This window comes from Pteropus alecto, unplaced genomic scaffold (genome assembly GCF_000325575.1).
Source record: "Pteropus alecto unplaced genomic scaffold, ASM32557v1 scaffold7, whole genome shotgun sequence".
NCBI lineage: Eukaryota > Metazoa > Chordata > Mammalia > Chiroptera > Pteropodidae > Pteropus > Pteropus alecto.
Genome location: NW_006494614.1, coordinates 40,935,464 through 40,960,791, shown reverse-complemented (window position 1 = coordinate 40,960,791; position 25,328 = coordinate 40,935,464). Strand labels below are relative to the sequence as shown.

General features: G+C 53.0%; 2 protein-coding genes across 3 annotated transcripts in view; both read left to right on the top strand.

The window, feature by feature from the left end:
• TTBK1 (tau tubulin kinase 1) overlaps positions 1-11,733 on the top strand; it is a 35,496-nt gene extending 23,763 nt beyond the window's left edge. Inside the window, exons 13-14 of the mRNA XM_006926525.1 lie at positions 9,118-10,700; positions 11,346-11,733. Coding sequence (XP_006926587.1) covers positions 9,118-10,700; positions 11,346-11,733 — 1,971 coding nt within the window. The remainder of the gene's footprint in view (positions 1-9,117; positions 10,701-11,345) is intronic.
• A 9,902-nt stretch (positions 11,734-21,635) lies between these two features.
• The window catches only part of SLC22A7 (solute carrier family 22 member 7), a 5,437-nt gene continuing 1,744 nt past the window's right edge, over positions 21,636-25,328 (top strand). The window contains exons 1-7 of one of the 2 annotated variants that reach the window (XM_025042928.1): positions 21,636-22,028; positions 22,662-22,765; positions 22,903-23,057; positions 23,182-23,350; positions 24,100-24,223; positions 24,535-24,644; positions 25,171-25,327. In XM_025042928.1, the coding sequence (XP_024898696.1) occupies positions 21,636-22,028; positions 22,662-22,765; positions 22,903-23,057; positions 23,182-23,350; positions 24,100-24,223; positions 24,535-24,644; positions 25,171-25,327 (1,212 nt within the window). Of the gene's footprint in view, positions 22,029-22,637; positions 22,766-22,902; positions 23,058-23,181; positions 23,351-24,099; positions 24,224-24,534; positions 24,645-25,170; position 25,328 lie in introns of both variants that reach the window. The other variant, XM_025042927.1, reaches the window with a different exon arrangement.

Sequence of the window (25,328 nt, the reverse complement as noted above, 5' to 3'; positions counted from 1 at the left end):
TTAGCCCCTCCTTGCCCCATCTAGGAAGAAGGGAGTTGTCTGTGATTCAGACTCCTTCCTTCTCCATTCCTTCCCCATGGGATGGTGTCCAGGTGGGGGTCACTGCAGAATACCAGAGTTGGTTGAAATGGCAGAGCCTGTCTCTCCAGATACCCCAACCTTTCAATCCCACACCACCCCAAGCATCCCATGGCAGCTCTGGAGATTAGGTGGCCAAGTAAGGATTTCAGTGAGAAAGCAGATCCTCATAACCCTGCCCTTGGTGATGTTGGCGGGGTCCTCAGGGTCAGGCTCATAGATGGGCAGGTACTGGTGTTGGTGAGTACTGACCATGGGAATTTGAGCTCAATGTCAGAAACTCACTCATCAACAGGAGCCAAGCAATGTCAGGGAGTGGGCAGATTCGGGGACTGTGGTAAACAGGGGACTCCTCCCCGCTGCCACACCATCCTCTGCTCAGCCAATTGTTGCCACTATTTTCCAATTTTCATGTAAAATCTCCCAATTTTTAATTATTGGCATCTAATTTTAAAAACAACTTAAAACATTGTGTGAACCAAGCAAAACCTGTTTATAGACAGAGACTCTGAGCTCAGTTTGCCACCTCAGTGAGCCTGACAACTGCCTACCCTCCTTGGGTTCAAGGCTGCAGCTCTCAAAAGGGGACAGTGTTCTTCCTCAAACCAGGTGGGCTTCTTAGAGGAGGCGGCTGACAGCTGGTGAGGATGTGTAGCGTGTACTGTGCATATGTGTTGCTATGTATGCTTGAATGTGTGTATGGGCCAGTGGACTTGTTTGTGGTGAATGGGGTCCTCCTTGTAGGACCAGTATTCTCTGGGATAGGACCCCGGGTCAGTGAAAAATGCTCTATTAAATTCTCCGTAATGAATAGACACCCCCACACACTCAAGGCAGCTTGGGTCATAGCAATAACCTCTCAACACTCATCCTAACCACTAACTAGTATCCTGAACCTAGCAATCTCCCCTTTGCATTTCCAGTTTGGGGGGAAATGATGGCATCTCTGAGCCATGCTAGCAGACCCCATCAATCCCAGGAAAAGCCAGGGGTCTTCTCTGTGGAGGATCCCAGGACCCTCCTGGACTTTCTCTCCTCTGCCCTGCCTAGGTCCCTTTTTCTGGGGAGGGGTGGTGCTGTCTGCCCAGGCAGTGTGTGTGTGTGTTGGGGGGAAGCCTGGGCCACTGGACTTCGTTGTCTGTATTGAGTGGCCGGGGGAGAGGAACCATACTTAGGGAGGGTGTGGGTGCCCTTGGTTGTGGGAACCTGGAGAATGCTGTATCCCCTGCTGTCCTTGGGTTGATTTGAGGATGGAAGCATAGACCCCTAAAGAGGGCCTGAACACCACCCCGCCCTACCACAAACTCCGCTGAGATCCCAACCCAAAGGCAGTAACCAGCCCACCAAATGGGCAGACCTTGGTAACAAGGAGTGCAGCAAATCACTCTCCTTAAATTGGAATGCATGTCCCCAGAGTTCACATTACTTTCATTAGAGACAGAGGTGCCCCGGGGCATGAATGGTAGGTCAGCCTCTGAAAATGTTAAAGCATCCTTCTCCCTAAGGGAGCGGCTCCCAGCCTGAGGACCACATCCCTCAAATATCCCCAATGGTTTTCGTACCACCAGGTGGGCTTCTCAGCTCAGGGAGCCCTTGAGCCTGAATGACCCCTCCCCCAAGAGTTGAGACATAGTGGGGGAATAGGGGCAATGAAACCCAAAGGAGTATGGGAACTTTCTTAGACCTTTCTCTCCTGCCACTTGGTTCCAATGTCTGCCCCGCCTGTATTCTTCCATCTACCTGCACAGGCTGGGGGGTGTGGAGCTCGGGTGGGATTCACTTTGCCACACTAACCGGCGCGCACGCACACGCGCGCGCGCACACACACACACACACACACACACACACACACACCGTAGTTGTGCGAGCACTCACCCACTCTCCGGACAGCAAACTAGCAGCCCCTGGCCTGGGAGAGAACAAGGACCGCGTTTCCGGGCATCTCTCGCAGGTTTCTAAGTGTAACAGGATCACCACTTTCTACTCTGTCCCAGTCCCCGGGACCCGCCCCACACCCCTGCCCCCGCCGCCGCGCACCACGAATGTATGTACCGTCTTTTCAACTAGCTGCTAGGCAGCGTGACTAGGGGACCTCCCGGCCTCCGAGCGCCCCAAGTCCGAGCCCCACCCCACCCATCTTCAGAGCTTCCCCTCTGGGCTCCCTGCCTACGTGCACGACCCCAGGGGACTTCAGCCCCTGTCCCCCGGCTCCCATCCGCCGAGCTGCCTGCTGCTAAATACTCCACTTGGGTTAACACCCCTCGCGCCCCGCCGTCGCGCTCAGTCCGTGTTTGTTTTCCCGTGTGCTGGCTCACGGCCGCTGGGTCTCTGGCACCGGGTCGGGGCATGCCCCCCAGTGCTTCCAGGGCGAGGGTGAAGACGAGAGGCTGGGAGGGGGAGCTGGCCTATTCTTTAGGCTCTTAGAGCCCCCGTCGCCCCACCCCTAATTCCTTTTACCTCACCGCCCACAGGGCTGCCCCCCACCCCTCCCCAAATAATTGGCCTTGCAATTGGATGCCAAAGAGCCCAGAATTGAGGGGGGAGCCAAGCTTTGAGCCTAGGTTTCTCAGAGCCACCCAACACCCCCTTTTTGCCCACGCCCCAGCGTCCGTGTCTTCTGCCCCAACTCACTCTATCACTGAGGGCCTTGGGGGGCCCCCAAACATGCCCTCACTTCCAGCTCTTCTCCCTCCCTGCCCCCCGAAAATAAAACTCAGGGACCAACATCTGCTTCCTTTGCACTTGCTCCGTCGATCCCCCTCCCCCCCACTTGGAGGGGCTTTCGTGGGGGTGGAGGCGGGGTCCGGGGCCCTTCTGGCTGACCGTATTAAGCGAGGAGAGGGCTGGCTCCTGCCCCCTGAGAGGTGGAACTGGTGGGATGGGGGAAGCTCAGCCCCGGGGCCCAGCTGAGCGAGCCCCTTTTCTCCAAGGATCCAAGGATCCCCCTCCCAGCGTCGGAGACGCTCCCTAATGGTGGAGAGGGGAGCGAGGGATGGGAAGGAGGTTGGCGAGAGGACCCTCCCAGAGGTCCCGAATCCCAGCCGGTTTATTCCTGAACCTTCCCCTCCCATCATAAATCCCCTTCCCCTGTTTTGTACTGCAATAATACTGTATTATAAGCTTGCACTATTCCCCAACCCCAGCCAGCGTAGGCATGCACGAAAAACTCAAAACCACACACACACGAAGATGGGACGCTTTTTTTTTTCCTCCTCTCTCTCTCTCTCTCTCTCTCTCTCCGGGGTGCGTCCTCAGTGTACGTAGTGGCGTCGGGGGCCCCGGGCCCGGGTAGAAAAGCATGCTCTGAGCCCTCGCCCCTCGACTGCGAGTACTGTACAAATCCAACACTTGAAACCGACACGCACACGCGCGGCGCCGCCACGGGGGTGGGACACGGACACGCACCCACGCGCACACGGTCGCGCACGGGCGGGGGTGGGGGCGCCCCGCCGTCACGCGTCGCTGTGCGAGGGATCTTGTGCCTTTTTAAGTCCCTGTATGTTAATGCAGACAATCCGGAGAGCTTGTGTACTACCAAATCCTGATTAAAGACGCCTTCCAGGACCCTGCGCCTTGCCTGCTTTCTTTCACCCTCCTCTTTCCTAACCCGCCACTCCAGGAAGACCCCAACTCTGGGGTTATCCGGTTGGGCAGAGGGCAGGGGTTAGTTTTTTGCTTACTCAGGGATGGGGTAGGGCAAATTCCAGATCAGTGATCCAGCCCCATCCATACCTCAACAGGCAGCTGGGACTCTGGCTGATGGGGAGGGAGAAGGGGCCCAGGAGGTTTCTGCCTGGTTGGACTTGAGTAACTCCCTCCCTGATGGCTGTCTCCTTACATCCGGAGGAGGGGCTTGGGGGTGGACTCTGGTCTCGGCCTGACCACAGTTTGCCGGCTAGCCAACATGCCCAAGGCAGGGGAAGTAGGGAGCGGGCCCACTGATAGTTTTCTCTATGGATCTGACAATGGAGGTCAAGGGTGAGGTGGGGGTGGTGCCAGAATGCCAAAAAGTCCTGTGAAGCTGCCACAGGAGTCTTCTCTTGCTCATCTCCTCTGATGGGGGATCTGAGGTAGCCCTGGCCTAGAGAGAGGGTCTGAAAAAGTGGAGATACATGGATAGCATATGGGTTGAGGGAGGACTATGTCAATGAGAGGATAGGACATGGAGAAGAGGATTGCAGATTTCTGAGACTGTGGAGAGAGGGTCAAAGGGGGTTGGGGCTCTCCCTCCCTCCTTCTCTCTGATGCCCACTCCACCCATGCAGGCCTGCTGCCACAGTGCCAAAAGTGGAAGACACCGTTCCCCTTGGGGCCTAAAACAAGTACGGGGGCAGGAGAAGGGCAAGTTACAGCTGCATTTCTTCTCCCCCGCCCCGAGAATGCCCCCACTCTGTCAGCTCCTTGCCTTGGCCAGACAGGGATGGGTTGGGGACAAATAGATCTGGAGATCAAGTGTGCGAGGATTTGTATAGATCTAAGGTAGGCAGCCACCTTCCTAGGTCCATCCAGATGACTATCATGTGCCTGTGCACCTGGGTGGGTAGTATTCCTGTGTGTGGGTTAGAGGAGCATAGGAAGGGCTCTTGGCTTGGCAGATGTGGTTTGAGAGTGGAGACCAAGACAGATAAACAGGTAAAGAATCCGGGAAAGGTAGTGGTTGGTGGAGGAAGCTACACTCTTGACTTCTCATCTCCAATTTTCAGGTTGGGCAATTATGGCAAAGGGGAGAGGGTGTTCCTCCTGGGGAAGTGGGGGGATGGGAGGTGTGTACTTGGTGGCTGCTGAGGGAGGAGGAGGAGGAGCATTGCTGTGAGAGGCACAAAGCCCTCCTCACCCTCACCCAGCAGGGACAGGGTGGGCATCAGGGCTCACCCTCCTGCTTTTATCACTCAGCAGCCTCTCTTCTTCGACCTTGGGAGCTGCGTGCTGATGTGCAGTGTCTGGGCTTGGCCAGGGTCCAGGCCGGAGAGTTGCTCTGTGCACCCTGTGTGGGGATGGGAGTATGTGGAGTAACCCATCCGTGTCAGTGTCAGAGAAGTCAAGGCTGCAGAGATCCCAGTTTTGTTGGTGGTAGGGAAAAAAGTCAGAGTCTGGTCTATCCACCTCCCTTCACTTTTCCTGATGTTTTAGAAAATATGGGCTCAGGCTGGGGTCAGAAGCTAGTGAGGCCACGGCCCTGTGGTCTGGGCTCACTGGGGGAGAGCTGAGGCTTTCATTCTCTCTGTCTCAGCTCCAATGGCCTGCCTCCCCTTCTACTATGATTCCTCCTATGACATCTGCCTTTTGCCAAATTCCAGCAGAATCACTAGGGAACTTTAAACAGATCAATTTCTGGGTCTTGTCTCTGACCTACAGAATCTGGGGGGTAGGACTCTGTATTTTTAAGAAGCACCCCCATTTAACACTGTGTAAAACCAAGCTGGAGAACCACAATAAGCAAATTGGAGTCATAAAAGCTCACTGCCCCGGGAAGGAAGCAGGAAGGTATGAGATTCTCCAGACCAGGACTTCTCTTGCTGACCCCTGGCACTGTTGCTTCCCTCTGAGCTGCAATTGGGGGGTGGGGTGGGTCATTGCTCTCCCCCTCCCATGGTGTCATCAACCCTCTAAGGCCAAGCACACAGGCTTTCTCGTGATTGCTGGTTGAGTGAATGAGCACTGGACTACATGGGAGAATGGATGAACACTCTTTGGGCTCAGTCATCCAGGAGAGGCTGGGAGAGAAGGAGGGAGGACTTCCTACTCTCTGAGGAGGCAGGAACTTGAGCCCAGGCCTGGTCCTCCCCGACATGGAGCCACATGCAGGGGAGTGGAGGGACTTTGAAACAGAAAACCCAGCATGTCCAGGCCTAGGTAGGCTTGGCGGTGATCTTCAGGGCAAAGCTGTCTCTGCTGTGAGGTTCACAGCCCTTCCTGCTAAAGGGCAGAGGGTCCCAGGTTTCCCTGTAATAGAAGGGAAGGGCTGTGAGATGGAAAGGGAGAGCGTTTGAGTTATAATCGTCTAATGTGGGCACTGTGAGAGGTGGCTCCGTCCTATGGCTGGGGCTTTTCCAGAGAGATCCAGGGCTTGACTAGTGGAAAAGGTAGTTCTACCAGGGATGACCAAAGTGTCAGAAATGAGACAGGGAAAATAAGCAGAAGTTCTGTTGAGAAAAGGTGCCTGGTGGGGTTGAAGGATATCCCTACTAGGTAGGATGTGTCTGGTGCTAGGTGGGTGAGTTCTGAGCTGGACAGGAGGGAGACATAGTCAGAGCTCTGTATCTGTCTGCCTGTCCCTGGCTCTCAGTGCCAGCACCTGCCCGATTGTTCCCACAAACCCAGGAGCTCACAGCAACCCCCTCCACCTCTGCCTAGTTATCTTCTCTAGCCTTGACATTGGTAATGAAACATAGCAAAGGGCCCCAGCACAAGGCCTGGCATAGAATCAGCGCTTAATGTTTGCTAGATGAACTAATGAATAACTGAAGAACTAGAATGGTGCATAGGAAGAAAAACATTTCTGGGGACTTCCAGCCTGGATATTTTAGAGGACAAAGCTCTAAAGAATTTTCCTGTCTGGCTCAAACAGGGTGTACCAGGGTCCTGTCCAGGGTCTGATGCTGCCTGTCTTGCATCGCTCCCCTTCCCACACTCCCCCAAGTCCTCACCTGATGGTCTGCTTATGAGGAAGATTATGGCAGTTGGGGATGGAATAAGTCACGGACAGCCTTAGGCAGATTCTCAGCTTTAGGGATCCCCGCCTTCCTTCTCCAACATTTTTTGGGCTGACTATTTGCACAGAGACTCAGCTAGTAGACCCCCTCTTTCCTCCACCATCTTATCCCTCACAGGGGTGGCATGCAGGCATTTTGGGGATTGGGGAAGGAGGCAATGATCTCCAAACCAGAATGAGCAGGGCAAGGGGTAGGAGGTGGGAGTGGGAGAGAGCTACCATTTATTGAGCAACTGTTATGTGCCAGTCACATTGCTTATATGACCTCATTTATGATCACAACATGCAGGGGAGTGGAGGGACTTTGAAACAGAAAACCCAGTATGTCCAGGCCTAGGTAGGCTTGGCAGTGATCTTCAGGGCAAAGCTGTCTCTGCTGTGAGGTTCACAGCCCTTCCTGCTAAAGGGCAGAGGGTCCCAGGTTTCCCTGTAATAGAAGGGAAGGGCTGTGAGATAGAAAGGGAGAGGGTTTGAGCTATAATCGTTTAATGTGGGCACTGTGAGAGGTGGCTCCATCGTGGAGTATGCATTATTCCCCTTCCATTTTCTAATATAGAGATTGCACACTTTGTGAAAGTAAAGACCACGTCTGTCTTGTTCAACACTTGATCCACAGATTCAGGACTTCTTGAATGAATGAATGAATGAATGAAAAACTTTCAACGGGCTTAGTGTTTATGAGAAACATGTGTAATAGAGGGTGGAAGTGGGAAAACAAGTAGAAAGGAAAGTGATGAAGCCTGCTTGATGGGTGCACAGGAAGGCTTTTTGGAAGAGGATCTGTTTGAATTGAGTCCTGGAAGAAGAACAGGAATTTTTCATGTGAAGAGAGGAGGTGAAAAGGACCTCTGGGCAGAGGAAACTGCCTAGGGAAAGACTCAGAAGTGTGAGAAGCATGATGCATTTGGGGAACCGCTAGTTGCATCTGAATGCCTGGCGTGTAGGGCAGGGGATCAGAAGGTGCTGCTAGAAGTGAGATTGGAGCAGAAACTAGGAGCCAGATCATGGGGCAGAGGGGGACGGGTTGCTTGTATGCCAAACTGAGGATTGGAACTATCACCTGAGGACTGCGGGGGTCACTGTAGGTTTCCATAGGTGTGAAAAAGAGAGAGATGGGATTAGATTTAATTTTTAGGAGGATCACTCAGGCATCTATGAGATGGATGGATAGGCAGTGAGGGATAGAGAAAACAGGCAAGACAGGGCTGTGCCTGTGGCATTGGGGCAACAGACGCAGGTATCTAAGAGGAATACTTGGCAGGACTCCTTGATAGCACCTGAAGGTGTTGGAGATGTCAGGATATCTCTGGGCTTCTGGTCTGGATGGGTCGTGTTTAGAAAGACCATGTATTCAAAAAGGCTAACAAAGTGCTGGATACTGTTAGCACCATCCCACCTGGAGCAGAGCTGTGTTAGCCTGGATGGGGCCCGGTGCATTGTGGGATCTGGGGATGTGTGTGGATTGACAGGGTGAAGCTGGAGAAGATGTAGCAGCTGAGGTCCTGATAAGGTGGTCAGGCCTTTCTAGTCTGGAAGGAAGGAGAGATGTGGCAGGAGAAAACCAAGAACGTACATACCATCATATTCCCAGGGACTCTGTACAAAGCTTCAAAGGGGAAAACCTAATTGAGCGAAAATAAATTGCCCTTCACAGCCTGGTTGTGAATTCCTAGAGGAAGTGTGGACTCAAAACACACTTGTAGAGGTCTGGAAAATTTCTGGCTGACGGGCCAGGAAGGGGCAGGAGGGAAGGATCCTGGAGCTCCAGTGGCCCAGCCTGAACTTCAGGGCATGGGGGACAGCCTGAACTTTGCCTCGTTCCAGACATGTTCTGGTGGCCTTGGGTGGCCGGCTCTCTGGCTGCAGAGGAACTGTGCCCTATGAGGAGGCAGTGAGGCTGCCCATCTCTGGACCTCATGTGTAAAAGGGAGGGTTGATCTACATGGCGGCTATGATGCCTTGCAGTGGGCATTTTTTTTTTATTGATTGAATTAGAGTGGCTCAGGGTTTGGAGATGCACATGACAAGGAGAGGAGTCAGGGAAATGGGAGACTGGGAGACAGAATAGCCACCAGGATCAGGGACAGGGACCTCAAGAGACCTGGAACATGTACACAATCATTCATCGGAGATTTATTGAGTATTTACTAGGTGCCAGGGACCATTCTGGGCCCTAGGAAGAGCAATGAACAAAACAGAGTCAGTGCCCACCCTCATGGGAGACGCACCTGGGCATGTGGACCTCCTAGCTTATGAGTGCAATGCATGTCTTCTTGAGCCCAGGAGGGTGGGTGACTTCAGCGGGTCCCTGTGTGTGCCCCTTGCAGGTATTCTCCGTGGCACCCCCGTTTGAGGTAAATGGGCTCCCACGAGCTGTGCCTCTGAGCCTGCCCTACCAGGACTTCAAGAAAGACCTCTCCGATTACCGGGAACGGTCTCGGCTGCTCAACAGGGTCCGGAGGGTGGGCTTCTCCCACATGCTGCTCACCACCCCCCAGGTCTCACTGGCACCTGTCCAGCCTCAAGCTACCGAGGAGGATGAGGAGGAGGAGGAGGAGGAGGAGGAGGAAGAGGAGGAGGAAGTGGAGGAGGAGGAGGAGGAGGAGGAAGGGGAGGAGGAGGAGGAGGAGGAAGAGGAGGAAGAGGAGGAAGAAGAAGAATGCGAGGAGGATGAGGAGGAGGCAGTGGCTCTGGGGGAGGTGCTGGGTCCCCAAAGTGGCTCCAGCAGTGAGGGGAGTGAGAGGAGCACTGACCGGAGCCAAGAGGGTGCCCCATCCACACTGCTGGCTGATGATCAGAAGGAGTCCAGGGGCCGGGCCTCCATGGCTGACGGGGACCTGGAGCCGGAGGAGGGCTCCAAAACGTTGGTGCTCGTCTCCCCTGGTGACATGAAGAAGTCGCCCGTCACTGCCGACCTGGCCCCTGACCCTGACCTGGGCACTCTGGCTGCTCTCACTCCTCAGCAAGAGCGGCCCCAGCCCATGGGCAGCCAGCTGGACGTGTCCGAGCCAGGCACCCTGTCCTCCATCCTCAAGTCTGAGTCCAAGCCCCCTGGGCCTGGGACAGGGCCAGGAGCAGGGGCAGTGACCACAGGGGCAGGGGGAGTGGCAGTCACCTCCTCACCCTTCACCAAAGTCGAGAGGACCTTTGTGCACATTGCTGAGAAAACACACCTCAACGTCATGTCTTCTGGTGGACAATCCTCGAGGCTTGAGGAGCTTGGCACTGGGGGCGAGCTGGGCCTGGACATGCCCTCTGATGGGAGGGCTGCAGAGGAGGGGACCTCTGTGCCCCTGGAGAACGGCATTGCCCAGTCAGGGCTGGAGAGCTGTGTCCTGTCCAGCCCCCTTGGGGGCACCCCCTTGGAGGTGGCCAAAGACTCACTGCCCAATGGCCTAGCCCTTGCCGATGGGCCAGCCTCAGTGTCCCCGCTGGAATCGGGCCCCGAAAAACTGGCCACCATCTCCCCTAGCCACCGTGCCATGCCAGGCCCTCGCCCCAGGAGCCGTATCCCTGTCCTGCTGTCGGAGGAGGACACAGGCTCTGAGCCCTCAGGTTCACTGTCGGCCAAAGAGCGGTGGGGCAAGAGAGCGAGACCACAGCAGGATCTGGCACGGCTGGTGATGGAGAAGAGGCAGGGCCGCCTGCTATTGCGGTTGGCCTCTGGGGCATCGTCCTCCTCCAGTGAGGAGCAGCGTCGCGCCTCTGAGACGCTCTCAGGCACGGGCTCTGAGGAGGACACACCCGCCTCTGAGCCTTCGGTGCCCAGGAAGACTGGAAGGGCAGCTGGCACCCGGAGCCGGATTCCCCGCCCCATCAGCATCCGCATGCCCATGCCTGCCCCTGCCCAGCAGCTCCCTGGCAGACCCCATGGTGTGACCCCAGCATCTGACACAGCCAACACCAGCAGGTAAGAAACCACTGCCAGACCCAGGGTGGGCAGAGGGTGACCACAGAAGGCCTCTACCAGCAGGGACTTCCCCAGAGCCAAGATCAGGGGCTATTGAAGAGTCAGGAAGGACCCTCAACTACACCTTCTGACCGCTACCTCTGACTCAGGTCCCAGCCCTGTTCCTGGGCTCAAGGGAGTGGCTACAGTGAACATATCTGGAGGGGTGCCAGGGAGGCCAGGTTTGGGAAAGGTTGATGGCCAGTGGAGCCCACACACACAGCCTCTAGTGTGCCATTAGGCATTTGAAGTCAAAGGACAAAGCCCAGAATAGTTGGAAGAAAACATTATAATAAACATGGGTATGTTATATAGAGTAGAAAGTAAAATCCACGAGAATTTGAAAGATGAACTAGAGACATCAAAGAAAGCTTGCAGCAAGCTTTTCCCATATAAGCCTGGGAGTGTGTGGCCCCTAGAGGTTCTACGCTGGAGGATGGAGCAGCAGGCCTCAGTTTATCCATCTGTGCCCTGGTCTCCTCAGTCGCAAACAGATCTGAGGAGGCAGGACTCTAGGGCTCGGTGCCCAGGGAGATTCTGAAAATGTCTCTTTTATGTTTCTTTGCCCTCTCTTCTCTTGCCTTCCGTCCCCTGCTCCTCCCACAGGCTCCAGCTGCAGAAGCCCTCAGGGTCGGTCATTGCTGCTGACCTCCGCCCCAAACAGACCCCTGGCCGTGGCCCCGGCCCAGGGCGAGCCCAAGCCAGCACGAGATCTCCAGCTCTGCACAGTCCGGGCCTCCCTGCTTCTGCCGCGCGCAATCCCAGCGCGTCCCCCCGGAGCCAGTCCCTGTCCCGCAAAGAGAGCCCTTCTCCTTCGCACCAGGCCCGGTCCGGGGGCCCCTCACCCCGGGGCGCCCCGCAGGTCCGGGCCCAGCCTGACAGCACCCCCACCCCGGGGGGGCCCAAGAAAGGACCCAGAGGGAAACTCCAGACTCAGCGCGCAGCAACCAAAGGCCGGGCGGGTGTCGCGGAGGGCCGGGCCGGGGCCAGATAATGATGCGCGCGGCTCTCCGCGGCCCCCCACCGTCACCCTGGCCCCCCACCCGCAGCCGGCCACACTGGAACAGCTCCCAGCACAGCCTTACGCGCTTGACGCGCGCCACCCGCGGCCCCAGCTTCCCTCCTGCATTTGTGACGGCGTGCGCCAGCACCCGCCGCGCCCGCCCACCAGCCGGGCCGACCCGACCGGTGGTGGATGCTGCGCTGCGGGGGGGAACGACCGCCTCCCCTCACCCCCCTCCCCCGCCCAGTCACATCCTACCCCCTGCCACCTCTCATATGGAGCAGGGTCAACCTCCACCCCGGCAGGCTCAGTCACTCTTCACCGAGGACGCAAGTGATGGGAGCGTCCCGCTCATCCACCAGGCCTCTGCTGCTCTTCATGTCCCCTCCTCCCCGCTAGGGCGGAGCGTTTTCCTCCGTCTTACCCTCTTCCAGCCAAAGCCCCCCATCTTTTCGGAAAGGCAACCTCAAATTCTGGAAGTGGAGGCTCCAGCCTCTCCTTGGGGGCCAACTCCACAGTCTCCTCTTCTCACTGGCCAGACTGGGAGTGGGGAGGCAGGATCTAGGGGGCTACTGGTCTACTCAGGTGTGAGGGGGTAGGTCTGACCTGCCCCAAAGTCAGCTCCAGACTGGACAGACACTCCTGTGGGAGGCAGTGGGCAGATGATTGCGGGGTGGGGGGGGGATTCCTTGTACCTCTAAGGTGCAGGGACATCCCTCCCCCTAAATTTGGGGGGGAGTCTCAGTGGAAACCATGTAGTGTGTGTGGGCTGCCTTTGTGGGCAAGTGTTACCCAGTGGAAAGTTGGAGGGGGGTGCTTTAAAAAAAGTTTTCACCTGTCCCTTGGCCCCCTGATCAGAGCTCAGGACCCCTCACCATCAGGAATTCCTTACTGCCATCTAACCTCCATCCTGCCTATTGCGGTTTCAACCAACTCCCTTCTCTCCTGGGTTCAGGGGAGGTAGAGAATAGCTGGTTATCATGTTCTCTCCCTGGTCTTTTGGAGATTCAGGGACGTAGTTCTGGCCAGGTCACCCTTCCTGTCCTCCTGGCTGTGGGGAGTGGGCTGGATCAGATCATCATCTCCCCCATTGGGCAGAGAGAACAGAGACAGGCAGACAGACAGACAGCTGGCCCCTGGACTCCAGGCAGAAAGGCCCTTCTAACTTCCAGACTGTATGCTTATATGATGGGTCTAGCCCAAGGCCTCCACTCCCCCAGCTCACCCTTTAGTTTGTCCCCTCTTGCCCTAACCCCAATCCATTCAGCTAAGCCATCCCTGCAGAGGTCGAGGACCATGCTGCTCCATGAATGGATATGGGCCTCATTCTGGGTCAGGCTCCTTCATAGCTCATCCCAGCTCCATGAACCTCAACCGCCTACGTCTAGGCCAAGCAGTACACTGGTGGCAGAAGGGACGGCCAACCCTGCCTATCTGCAACAGGTCCCCTGCAGGCCTCCTCCATCCTCAGCACCCACAGCCTCTGTCCCCTGGCCTGGTCCTTCTGTTCTTCCCTGGGTTACAGAGAGCAAGGCAAGGCAACCACGGGAAGAGGAAGAAAGGCCCCAACATGTACCAGTGGTGTGGCAGCATCCAGCCACCATCGCTTAGAAGGATGCCCATGAGGGGATTGGCCCCAGGAGCACCCTGATGGTGCCAGTTGAAGCCCCTCATGGAGAGTCAGCAGGCTTGGGCAGCTGCTTCCATGCTAAGGTAGTGGCTTCTCTGCAGACCAACCTAGGGGAGGACTCCAGGGCGGACAGCCTTCAAAGTCCACCCCATGCTGACACAGAAGCTCCCAGAACACTCAGGAAACCTCTCCAGACAGAGCTCTCTTTGTCAACCCGAGACCCTTCCAAGGCCTCTACTGCCCTCTGGGTCCAGCAGAGGGGGTGGAGGAGGGGCCACTCCTTCCCACCTAGAGCTTCTCCGAATGACAATCAGCTCCTTCCAGGTGGGGACCAGGGCACGACCACTGGTGCCCAGGTCCTGGGCCTTCTCCTTGCCACCAACCGAACTGTGAATGTAGGGCCCCCAGCCTCACCCCTGCCCCAGGACCAACAACACCCTGGTTTGGTGTTGGGAGGAAAAGGGGGTGGCCTGAGAGAGCCCAGGCCCATCCTACTGCAGCTTCATCCAGCACCAGAGCTGGGCAGAAACGCAAAACCCTGTCCGCCCTTGGGAAACCAGACCTCCCTAGGGCTCCCAGCTGACCTCAGGCCTCTGCATCATTGAATGTCACCGAGGTTGGGGAAGGAGGGACAGGGGCAAGTATGGGAGGGGGCTAGGGGACTGACTCTGCTCCTCTCTCCAGAAGGATCCAGGGCTAAGGAAACCACACCTTCCAGTGCTCCTACCCCTCGATGCAGCCTCTTCCCCCTTGAGCACTCATCCTCTCCATCAAGCCCTTTGGGTCCTGAGCCCCTTCTCTATAAAAGAGTGTCACACCACTACCACCATTACACCCCTCCAGCACTTTCCCATATCCACAGCCTAGGTCACTGGCTCAGATGCGGGGCTGCTCACCCCAGAACACGCCTTCACTCCCCAGCTGCACTGTGCACCAAGAGGATGCAGGAGAGGGGCTGTGCCCCAGACACATGGACACCCCTCTACCCAGCTCCTCAGAGGGGCCTGGCTTGCTCAGTCTTCTCAGCTCTGGGGACCAGCCCTGGTGGGCAGGGGCAGGAGGCAGGGAATCGCCCTCCCCCTCCCCCAGGAAGCCACTGAAGAATGTTTACATGCCAAACAGAATGTAATACCCTCCCCCACCCTGTCCCAGTCACTGCATGGCCTCTGCCCACCCTGCACCCGTCTACCCCCACCCCAACACCCTGGAAGCCGCTGTCATGATTAGATCGGGTCTCAGAAGGGAAGTAGCCATCACACCATTAAAAAGCCTGTGGATCTTTCTTTCTGTTGGCCTGGACTCTTCTTCCTTTGAGGGAGAGGGCAGAGCCCAGGCCCTGGGGCTCAGGGTAGGCTGGAGAGAAGAGCTCAGGTTGGAGGGCAAGTGGAGAGGGACTATCACGGAGGCAGATTGTTTTTACAAAGGAGAAGGATGCAGGTAATTTGCTCCGGCCACACCAGTCGAAGAGGGCTGCTCTGCTGTCTCTGATGGCAAAGCTTGTACTCTCTCAGCTCCCTTGGCTGCCTTTCCCAAGGGCCAGAGACTCTAAGTCGAGCTTCGTGAAGAGAGGGTGGGAAGAAGAATTTTCATTGCCCAGAAGTAACAGACAAAAGTTAAAGTGTTTGGAAAACCACAAAGTACATGGCTCACAGGCAAGGAAGAACAATGGTCATCTTTCTAGCAAAATTTATAAAATCACAAACTAACATAGTCTGTGACCCAGCAGCTCTACTTCTAGAAATGTGTCCTATGTATATACTTGTAAACTTGCAAAATCGTGTGTCTAAAATTATTCATTGCAGCATTCTTTGTATAGTTCCACAAAGCCTCATCTGCAATTCTGAAGCCCCAAAATTTCTGAAAACTGGGAGTTTTTCCATTAGATTGGCACAAATTCATTTGGTATCAAAACCTGACAAGACCATTTATAGTCTTTATTAATTCCACTTATCATTCATGTTTACAGTGGAAAAATTAATGTTTGATTATGGGGTGCTGCCTTAGGTCCTATTATGGTGTCTCATAATGTACGTACTATGCACTGAATTGCCTTTCTAAATATATGTGTGTGTGTGTGTAATCTGAATTCTAAGAGAAATCTTATCCCAATGGTTTGAATAAGACGATGGATCTGTAAAAGCAAAAGTTCATACCTAATCTAAATGTCTGTCAGTTGGGGCTGATTAATAGAGCATGGCCACCTATATAGGATCCCACATATAATGGGGATCCTATCGTGAGATACTGTGAAGCTCTACAGTGAAGGAGGTGGATCTTTGTAGACACTTATGGACCAGTCTCCAAGACTAAGACTAAGTCACAGAACGATGTGTATAATGTACACCTATTTAGATGTGTTAGAGGTCTCTCATTGCTTGGGTGAGGAGAGCTGGGGAAAGGGAGGCTCTAGTGTAGTATACTGGCTGTACCTTTTGCATTTTGGACCCTAGGTTCACTAGGTGTGAATCTTTCATCCGGGCAATACATAAAAATTTCTGTCCCAGGGCAGGCTCCTGGCCCTGCCCGGGCTCAGAGGTGAAAGAGTCCAGGCTCTAAAGTCCTGCTCTCCCTCCGAGAAAATCATTCAGATGCAGCTCTGACGTCCCAGAACCCGTGTAACCTATCTCCTGGTGCCCTCTGTGGCCTCCTGGGACCCCTTTTTCTCTGACATGGATGCCAGGGGGCGCTAGGGCTTAATTCACCGGATTTCAGTGGGGCCTCCGCATGCTTTCATCTTCTTCCTTGTTTAAAAATGTCAAAAGCAGGTCATATTTCCAGTAAAAAAGCAAATACTAAAAGCATTCAAAATAAAACAGGAAAGCCCCCCATCCAAGGATCTGACGATCTAGAGGTAATCTCTATGTATGGCTTGGTGCGTACCATTTCAGACCTTCTTCCTTATGTTCACAATAATAGAGCTAGTGCTCTCTCTCTCTCTCTCTCACATAATACATATACATATATATATATATAAACTCGCAAAATCGTGTGTCTATATATATGTATATGTATATATATATATTTAAGTTTATTGGGGTAACATTGATTAATACAATTATATAATTTATATATCTTATAGAGGAGCATATTATATCATTCTGAAAGATGATGTTTATGCTCAACAATATATGTTAAAATACAAATCTTTCTCATTTTTAGTATATTCATAGAGTTGTACAACCATAACCACAATCAATTGTAGAACATTTCCATCACCCCCAAAAGAAACTCCATACCCATGAGCAGTCACTCCAATTTCCTCCCCAACCCCTCTATATAGATTTTCCGATTTTGGAAATTTCATATAATTGGAATCATACAATATGTGGCTCTTTGTGATTGTCTTCTTTCACTTAGCATATTTTCAAGGTTGTGTAGCATTTATCAGTACTTCATTCTTTTTTATGGCTGAATAATATTCTGCTGTATAGATAGACCACATTTTGTTTATCCATTCATCATGGACTTTGATTTTTTCTATCTTTTGGCTATTATGAATAATGCAGCTATGAACATTCATTTACAAGTGTTCGCGTGGATATACATTTTCATTTATCTTGGGTATATGCCTTTGAAATATCCAAAGTAGAATTGTTGGATCATATGGGAACTCTATATTTAATATTTGGAGGAATTTCTAAACTTTTCCACAGTGATTACATATGTTACATTCTCACCAGTAATATATGAGGTGCCTTACCTTCTTTTTAATTGGCTACATAGTAGTCCATGGCATGAATGTTCCATAATCTATTTAACCAGTTACACATTAATGTTTCATTAGATTTTCCCCAACTTTTCACTATTTCAAATAGTGCCAAAGTTAACATCCTGGCTCCAATCTTTGCTTACTGCTGCAAATCTAATTCTAGGGGAAATCCCCAGAATAATCAAATAGGTGAAAAATGCTATCTTGTTCTATTTTTAATTTATTTTATTAATACTATTGAGAATGAATGAATGAACACCATTGGTAATTCATCCATTATTTAGCATTCCTTCAATCATTCATTCATTCATTCAACTAATTCTTTAGACTATTGCTGAGTCTCATACTTACCAGTGGCTGTCAGACATGGAGCACTCTCTGAGAATTGAGACAACACACAGTGAGCTCTAAAGGGGGTGGTTGTAAATTAACTTTCAGTTTACATGTGCTATTTGTGCTGATACATGAGGCTTAGGCAGGCACTCCCAGACCAGAGAGGGAGCTTCAAGGAAGGCCTTCAGATGGATATGACTCTCAGACTGAATTTTGAAGGACAAACAAGTGTTGGCCAGATACAGAGGAGAAGGCATTCTTGCAGAGGGAGCAGCATGGGCAAGGTATGGCAGTGTGAGAACTGCATGTGGTTCAGTGAGGAGGTCACAGATATGAATTGAGGAATGGAGAGAGGGGTGAAGCGGGGCAGGACCAGGTCTAAGGCAGGGTAGGCTATGCCAAGGAGGATGGGAGGGTTGCAGAGAACCCCTGCCCTCCTCCTCCCCCAGGAGATTGAGACCTGTCAGGCACACTCATTTCCTGAGGCTCCACAGGTGAGGACCTGCTCAGCCCCTGGCTGACCTCTTCCGCACTCCCCAAGAAAGATATTTCTCTTTTCTGTTCTATGGCCGAGAGAGCTCTGAGGACAGGGGCACAGAGAAATAAATGATTGAGCAAGGTTAGTCAAGGGCTAGATAGGGGCCACAAGACCAGGGACATTGGAGCAACCTTTGTTAGTAGAGAGAAGAGGCCCCTTGGGGACACCCTGGAGAAAAGAGACCAGGGTGGGAGTGTGAAGGATGTCCTGTCTCTGGTCATCGGAAGCTGGGGCCTGCTGAGATTTTCCCATCAACTACTCAGGAGTCAAGGCCAGGACAAGAGCTGAGACTAACCCAATACTAAAGGATGGTCAGAATGACCTTCTAAGTCTTCAGCAGATGCAAGAGAGACTGGTCATTGCCCACGGTGTGGTGATGGAGGAGGAGAGTCTGCATGGTTGTGGGAATTTGGCTATAGGTCAGAGGAAAATATGATACAAACTCATTTTCATCAGCTCCAGGTGGCATCTTCTGCATTCCTCCTCATCCCATGTACCATTAAACCCAAAGTGGTGTAATATCACCCATTACCACCATCATCAATGTTATCACAATCATCGCCTCTATTGCCCTTACCCACCTCTAACTCTGTTACCTACCATTACCAGCACCAGCATCATTTGAATCACAAATATCCTTCTCCCAAACTCCATCACCACATTCACCATCACCACTACTAGGCTCTGATAACAGAATAATCAACAAAATTCTTGCTCTCATGGAGTTTACACATCTTCAGCATAACCACCACTACCACCACCACCATCATTATTACTATCACCATCACCATCACCACCACCGCCCTCGTAACCACATCACTATTACCACTATCCCTAGCCTCATACTCCTCATCTTTACTCCAATCACCTCCTTCACCATTTCTACCATCAGTATTCCTACCTCCATCATTATTATGCCATTCTATCATCAGACTCACCACTACAACTGATTCCATTGTTACCACCATTGCCAATGTAGGAAATGATTACATGAGTTATAGCAATGGTTAATGGTCAGTAAAATCCCATCTAAGATGAGAAGGTCATCTGAGGTCACTCAACGCAAAGAGGGATAAAGTAAGAAGCCCTAAAGTGTAAGAAGTCTCTACTGCAAGCAGTCCCAAACAGGAAATTATTTATCTTAGGAACTGTTAGGAACTTATTCTTCCCCAAATCCTCCAACAGTTCTAGTCATAATTTCAACTAAGGAGTTGTTATTTTTTCCAGTGCATAAGGCTCCTTCCCATCTCGTCCGATATAAACGAAAGTCTCCTCCCCTGACCTCTGAGCTCAGGTTTAGATTTCCAGATTGGAGGAGGATAGTTAAAATTAATCAAAACAAGTTCTTAACTGGTGATTCAGAGCTGATCTGCCCTCTGGTTAGACTCTTGCCTGTCCAGCTCCATCATCTGCCTCTACACATCATGGTTATTGTCAATACCACTCCTTAATGACATCAGAGAGGAGAGCTGCCATATGGATTGAAGGCAGGGAATAAGAAGCCAGGGGTACAATTAATGCTAAATTACTCTCTGTAGAAAGGGGCTGCATATTTAGATCTGGGTTTCCTAGAAGCCAGTGCGAAGAGGGAGAGGTGACCACTATATGACTATCAGCTATTTCTCATGTTAAGGCAGGAAATTCCTGTTGTGAAAACAAAGGCACCACAGCCAACACCCAGAGTTGACCTCATTGGCTATTCTCTCTGGCTGAGTAGTCCCCGATGGAGCCACTGGAAGGATCATGGAGATGAGATGGCTGCAAAACTTACCTGTCAGGAGCCACAAAGAATTATGACATTTTATATTTTTAGATAACTAATATGATTATATAGTATCAAATGAAGGAGGAACCAATGGCATGGAGATTACATGTGGGTGAGAGCAAGAGGGACAGGAGTTGTTTCCCCCTTGAGCTGGTCTCCAGGTTGGCTTGGGTATCCACCAATTGAATTAGAGGGAGGCCAGTGAGCCCAAGGGACTGCACTAAAGTGTGAGGCATCTACAGGCTGGTGTGTTTGGAGAGCTGGAGGGGAGGGGCCAGGGGCAGGGGTGAGAGAAGCCCGTCTTGCGGGGGTCATATGGGCCAACCTAGGGAGCTGGACTTTTACCCTTTAGCAGTCGGAGCTGGTGAAGGGTTTTAAACAGTGACCTCATCCTGTCAGATTTATGTTTTAAAATGTTCATTGTGGAGGGTGGGTTGAAAGGGGTGAGACTGGAGGTAGGAAGGTTTGTGTAATTTGTTTTAACCCTTCTGCTAGACAGTACACTAACTGAGGGCAGGGATTTTGTCTGAGGCATCTTTGTACCCTACAGAATGCTTAGGTTGCCCTAGAGGCTCAACAAATACCTCTTACTATTATCACCACCTGTCACCACCTCCAAATCACTGCCCTCACTCCCACGTCTATTAGCACCATCACAAACACACACCATGTCACCGATTTAGCTCCTTTTCCAGAGCTTTATTAGGGAGCCCAGCCTAGTGCAGACTGGAACATCTCCAGCTTAGCAGCTTGGGTCAAAGGGCTGAGCTAGAGTCAGGAGTCCTGGTCTCCCCTTCAGTTCTGCTTTTGAGTCACTGTGTGACCCTAGCAAGCCACATACCTCCATTTCTTTATCTGTTCAAAGTGGAGGCTAGATTAAATTTGTGGTTTTCAAGCTTTTTTAAAAGCTTGGGCCCCTTAGAAACCTATTTACTTAGAAATTTAGAGCCTTTGGAACACAATTTGACAAACTCCCAGCTTTGCCCACCCAGTGTTTGGAGAACCAGATCAGAATAAACCTGACATTACTGGCTTCAACCGTGCTTTTGCTGCAGAGGCCATGAGTGAGAACTGAGTTGGGTAGGTCAGACAAATCCTGAATCTTAGGCATTGCGGATACCTATGCTGTATGTCAGGACCTTAGCAAACTCTCTCCTTCCCTACCCACCCTTCCTAGATCAGGAGTGATCTAGGAAGCTCCTGAGAGTAGGGGTGGGAGCAAGCAGGAGAGACTGTGTATATGAGAAGAGCCCCTGAATGAAGAAGTGGGAGGGTGATGGGTCTGGGATTCCCAGATTGGCCAGGCTGCCCATCGTGGTTCCCGGTGTGTCTCAGGCCAGGGCATAAGCTCCAAGTAGGGACCTAAGGGTACAAAGAGGCCTTATGGCTCAGCAGAAAGAACCCTTCACCTGATCTTGAATCCTGGGCTGCTGGCCAGGCTGTGGTTGCAAACAGGCAAGGCTTACTTGGCTTCACAGGACAGAGGGCATCTGGGGTGAACTGGTATCATGCCCCTAGGGACTCCTTTTCTTAGAGACTCTTGGAGTTCTGCTGATCAAGGGGCAATGCGCTTATCTCCTACACACCCACCTACCCCATCATGGTAGCCCGAGGCTACCTCACTTGACCCTGAGCACCAACATGTAAGTCCCAGAGTGACGAGGCAGTGACCTCTAAACGAGTGTTAGCCCCTCACCTACAGGTACTGGGCTACCCAGACAGGAGACCTGAGTGGCTAGGGAGGGCCTTGTCCTGGGCCAGCCCCTGAGGGCTGGATTCTGTCTGCAGGCTTTCCGCCCATCAGTCTAGTCTATCTGCTCACGCCTCCAAAGTCCAAGGTTCCAAGTAGTGAGTGGACTGCGCTGTTCTGGGTACTACAGAGGGAGCCTGAGCTGGGGACGGTTAGTGGGTGGGAAGCATGGGATTCGAGGAGCTGCTAGACCAGGTGGGTGGCTTTGGACCCTTCCAACTGCGGAATATGGTCCTGTTGGCCCTGCCCCGCATGATGCTGCCCATGCACTTCCTCCTGCCCATCTTCCTGGCTGCTGTGCCTGCTCACCGCTGTGCCTTGCCTGGCACCCCTGCCAACTTCAGCCACCAGGACACATGGCTGGAGGTCTACCTTCCCAAGGAGCTTGATGGCATGCTCAGTTCCTGCCTCCGCTTTACTCACCCCCAGGCCCTCCCCAATACTACATTGAGGGGAGAGGGGCAGAGTCCTGGGGAGCTGCAGGGTGAGCCCACCACAGTGCCCTGCCCTCAGGGCTGGGTGTACGACCGCTCAGAGTTCTCCTCCACCATTGCAACCGAGGTACCCGAGCCAGGAGGCTGGGGGACACGTGAGTGGGATGGGCTTGCTATTGCCTTGGGTGATTACTATGTGGGCAGTAGACACATTACTTTAGCTCTTAGAATCTCGGTTTACCTATTTGTAGATGGGGTCTGTGAATTTAAAGCACTGAGCTTGTAGTAAGGAGCCCACACACAGGAGCTGTTATTATTAATAATTGGAAGGTAATTAAGGCAGAGAAAGACTAAGACAGCTCTAGGAGTTGGTTGAGGGTTGAGAAAGTGTTTCTATGGTAAGAGGTGGAGATATAATAGAGGCCTCTTCTTCCTTTATCTTTTGGGCCCCAGGTCTGGGATTTACATAATTCATCTGGAGGTGAGTGCAGGTTGGGGGAGAGTCTCTCTGCACAGGAACAGGTCTCCTGTTGTCATGGTCAAGGCCCTCCATGGGAAGAAGCTGAGGCCACAGGATTGGCTAGGAGCAGTCTCCTACCCCCTAAGCTGGGGTGAACAGTTGGGGGTTTGTTATCTGACATGGAGGTACCAGGATGGCAAAGTTGACCTCAGAAGGCCCCAGGGTCTGGAGAGGAGGGATTTGTGCCAGCTAGAGAGGGGCCTGTGCCCATGGGAGTCCTTTCCTTGCCTGTCCCTGCAGTGGGACCTGGTGTGTGAGCAGAAAGGCCTGAACAAAGCCACTTCCACCTTCTTCTTCGCTGGTGTGATGGTGGGGGCCATGGCCTTCGGATACCTGTCTGACAGGTGGGATGATATGGGAAGGCCAGTAAGGAAGTGGGGGTGGGGAACCCTCTCCCAGTAGCTGGGGTCTAGGCTTGAGACTACCTCTGTCTTGGGACCTCCCTTTTTCAGGGAGCTGACCCTGCATGACTCCTGTGCAGGTTTGGGCGACGCCGTCTGTTGCTGGTGGCCTATGTGAGTGCCCTGGTGATGGGACTGGCATCTGCAACCTCGGTCAGCTACATCATGTTTGTCATCACGCGCACCCTCACCGGCACAGCTCTGGCTGGCTTCACCATCATTGTGATGCCACTGGGTAAGGCAGGCAAAGGACAGGCATGGCCTAGAGGGCTGGAGGGAGGCAGTTGTCAAGGGTGAGACTGAGCCCATCTGTCTCTTGCTAACTATCTTCCTGTCTCCGGCCCCTGCTGTGGCCCCAGAGCTAGAATGGTTGGACGTGGGACACCGCACCGTGGCAGGTATCCTGAGCAGCACCTTCTGGACTGGGGGCTTGATGCTGCTGGCACTGGTCGGATACCTGATACGGGACTGGCGATGGCTTCTGCTAACTGTCACCCTGCCTTGTGTCCCAGGCATCGTCAGCCTCTGGTGAGGCCTCTGGGCAGCTGGGGAGTGGGAGATACAGGAAACCAGAAACAGAATGAATCAGAAGCTGAGATTTGAAGACAGAGAAACTGAGAGGAGAGAGAGAGAGAGAGAGAACCAATAGATGAGACGTAGAAAACAAAATATAAAGAGATAGAGATGGAGAGATAGAGACAGAACCAGTGAGAGATGGTGAGTGACAGAGACCAGGACTGAGAAAGGCAGGTTTAGAGGGATAGATGGAGATGGACACATGAGTGACATGAGAGACAGAGCCAAGCACAAACTTCACTGTCCTTATCCCCACCCCTCCAGGGCACCAGCCTCAGTTTGGGGTTAGGAAATCCAAGCAGGAGGGTTGAAAGTCAGGTAAGGTGGGCGTTTCATTGCTTCCCCCAAATGAAACGGCTTTGGATGACCCCTCTGGGTATGTCTGTATGTCTGTCTCTCCTTCACCCTATACCCTTCTTTCATGTGTGGGGAAAGTGGTTGGCTGGTCCTGGGGTCGTGGGGGTGAGACCAATTCAGTTGAGTAGAGAAGAGACTCCCAGGCTATGAAGGGCCTAGGCCTAGGAAAAGTGGATTTTAAATTGGGCCTTAAAAGATGAATCAGGTGAGGGGGGCTTGGGAAGAAGATGTCCCAGGCTGAGGGGACTCTGTGAGCGAGAGTTTGGAGGCTGACAGCTTGTGGTGTACCCAGGAGGTAGACTTGGCTTAGGGTGTAGACTGAAGAGCCTCCTGCTGTCCCCCAGGTGGGTGCCTGAGTCTGCACGCTGGCTTTTGACCCAGGGCCAGGTGGAGGAGGCCCGCAGGTACCTGCTCCGCTGTGCCAGGATCAATGGGAAGCCTGTGGGTGAGGACAGCCTGAGCCTGGAGGTGAGGATGAATATGCGTGTGAGTATATGCAAGTATGTGTGTATGTGCGGCCCATGTCAAGCACTCCCTTCCTGGGGTCCACTGTGTGTGCAGGAAAATTTCCCTGCCCAAGTGGAGAGTTCCCTCAGGATGTCCTACCTGGTTCTGGGGGGCTATACTCTTGACTCTGCTTATCCTACTCAACTCCCATGTGCATCTTCCTCTCCCCCTTACTGCAGAAGGGAGGAACAGAGAGACCTAGAGAGAGCAATGTGCCTTGCTAAGGCCACACAGTCAACTCTGTGTTGCAAACTCTCCTTTTCCCCTACCAGGCCCTGAGCAAAGTGACTGCTGGGGAGCGGGTGGTCCGAAGACCTTCATACCTCGACCTGTTCCAGACACCACGGCTCCGACACATCTCGCTGTGCTGCATGGTGGTGTGGTGAGGAGAGGGCTGGCCTGGGCCTGGTCAGGGTTGGAGGGGTAGGGGTGGGCGGGTGCAGGGAGGGGCTAACTCCAGGATGGTGCTCAGTGCGAGAGGATACATGTGGGACAAGTGAACTGTAACTGTTTAGGGTGGGGGTGGAGGTGGGGGGGATGAGGCTCTGTAGAGTCAGAAGATGGAGCAGAGACACAGGGGGTGGGGGTGGGGGTTTCAAATTCAGGCTCTGTCATTTCCTTATTGTGAGACCTTAGACGGAACATCTAATACTCTGAGCCTCAATGTCCCTTCTGTAAAATCGAATGCTGTTAGTTCCTACCTCACAGGGTTGCTGTGAAGATTAGGTAAAGGCGCTTTGGCCACTGGCACGTGCTGCACACTCAGGAAGGACAATGGAGACAGGGAATGTCATGGGCAGCTGGCCCTGAAGATGAGGGAGGTTGTTCCTTTAAAAGGCCAAGGCCCCCTGAGAGGACAAAGTGGCAGTGGGAAGGAGAGCCCTGAGTGGCATGGCCACCCCTCTCAGGTTTGCAGTCAACTTCTCCTATTATGGCCTGTCTCTGGACATGTCGGGGTTGGGGCTGAACGTGTACCAGACGCAGCTGCTGTTCGGGGCCGTGGAGGTGCCCTCCAAGCTGCTGGCTTACCTGTTGGTGCGCCAAGCTGGACGCCGCCTCACACAAG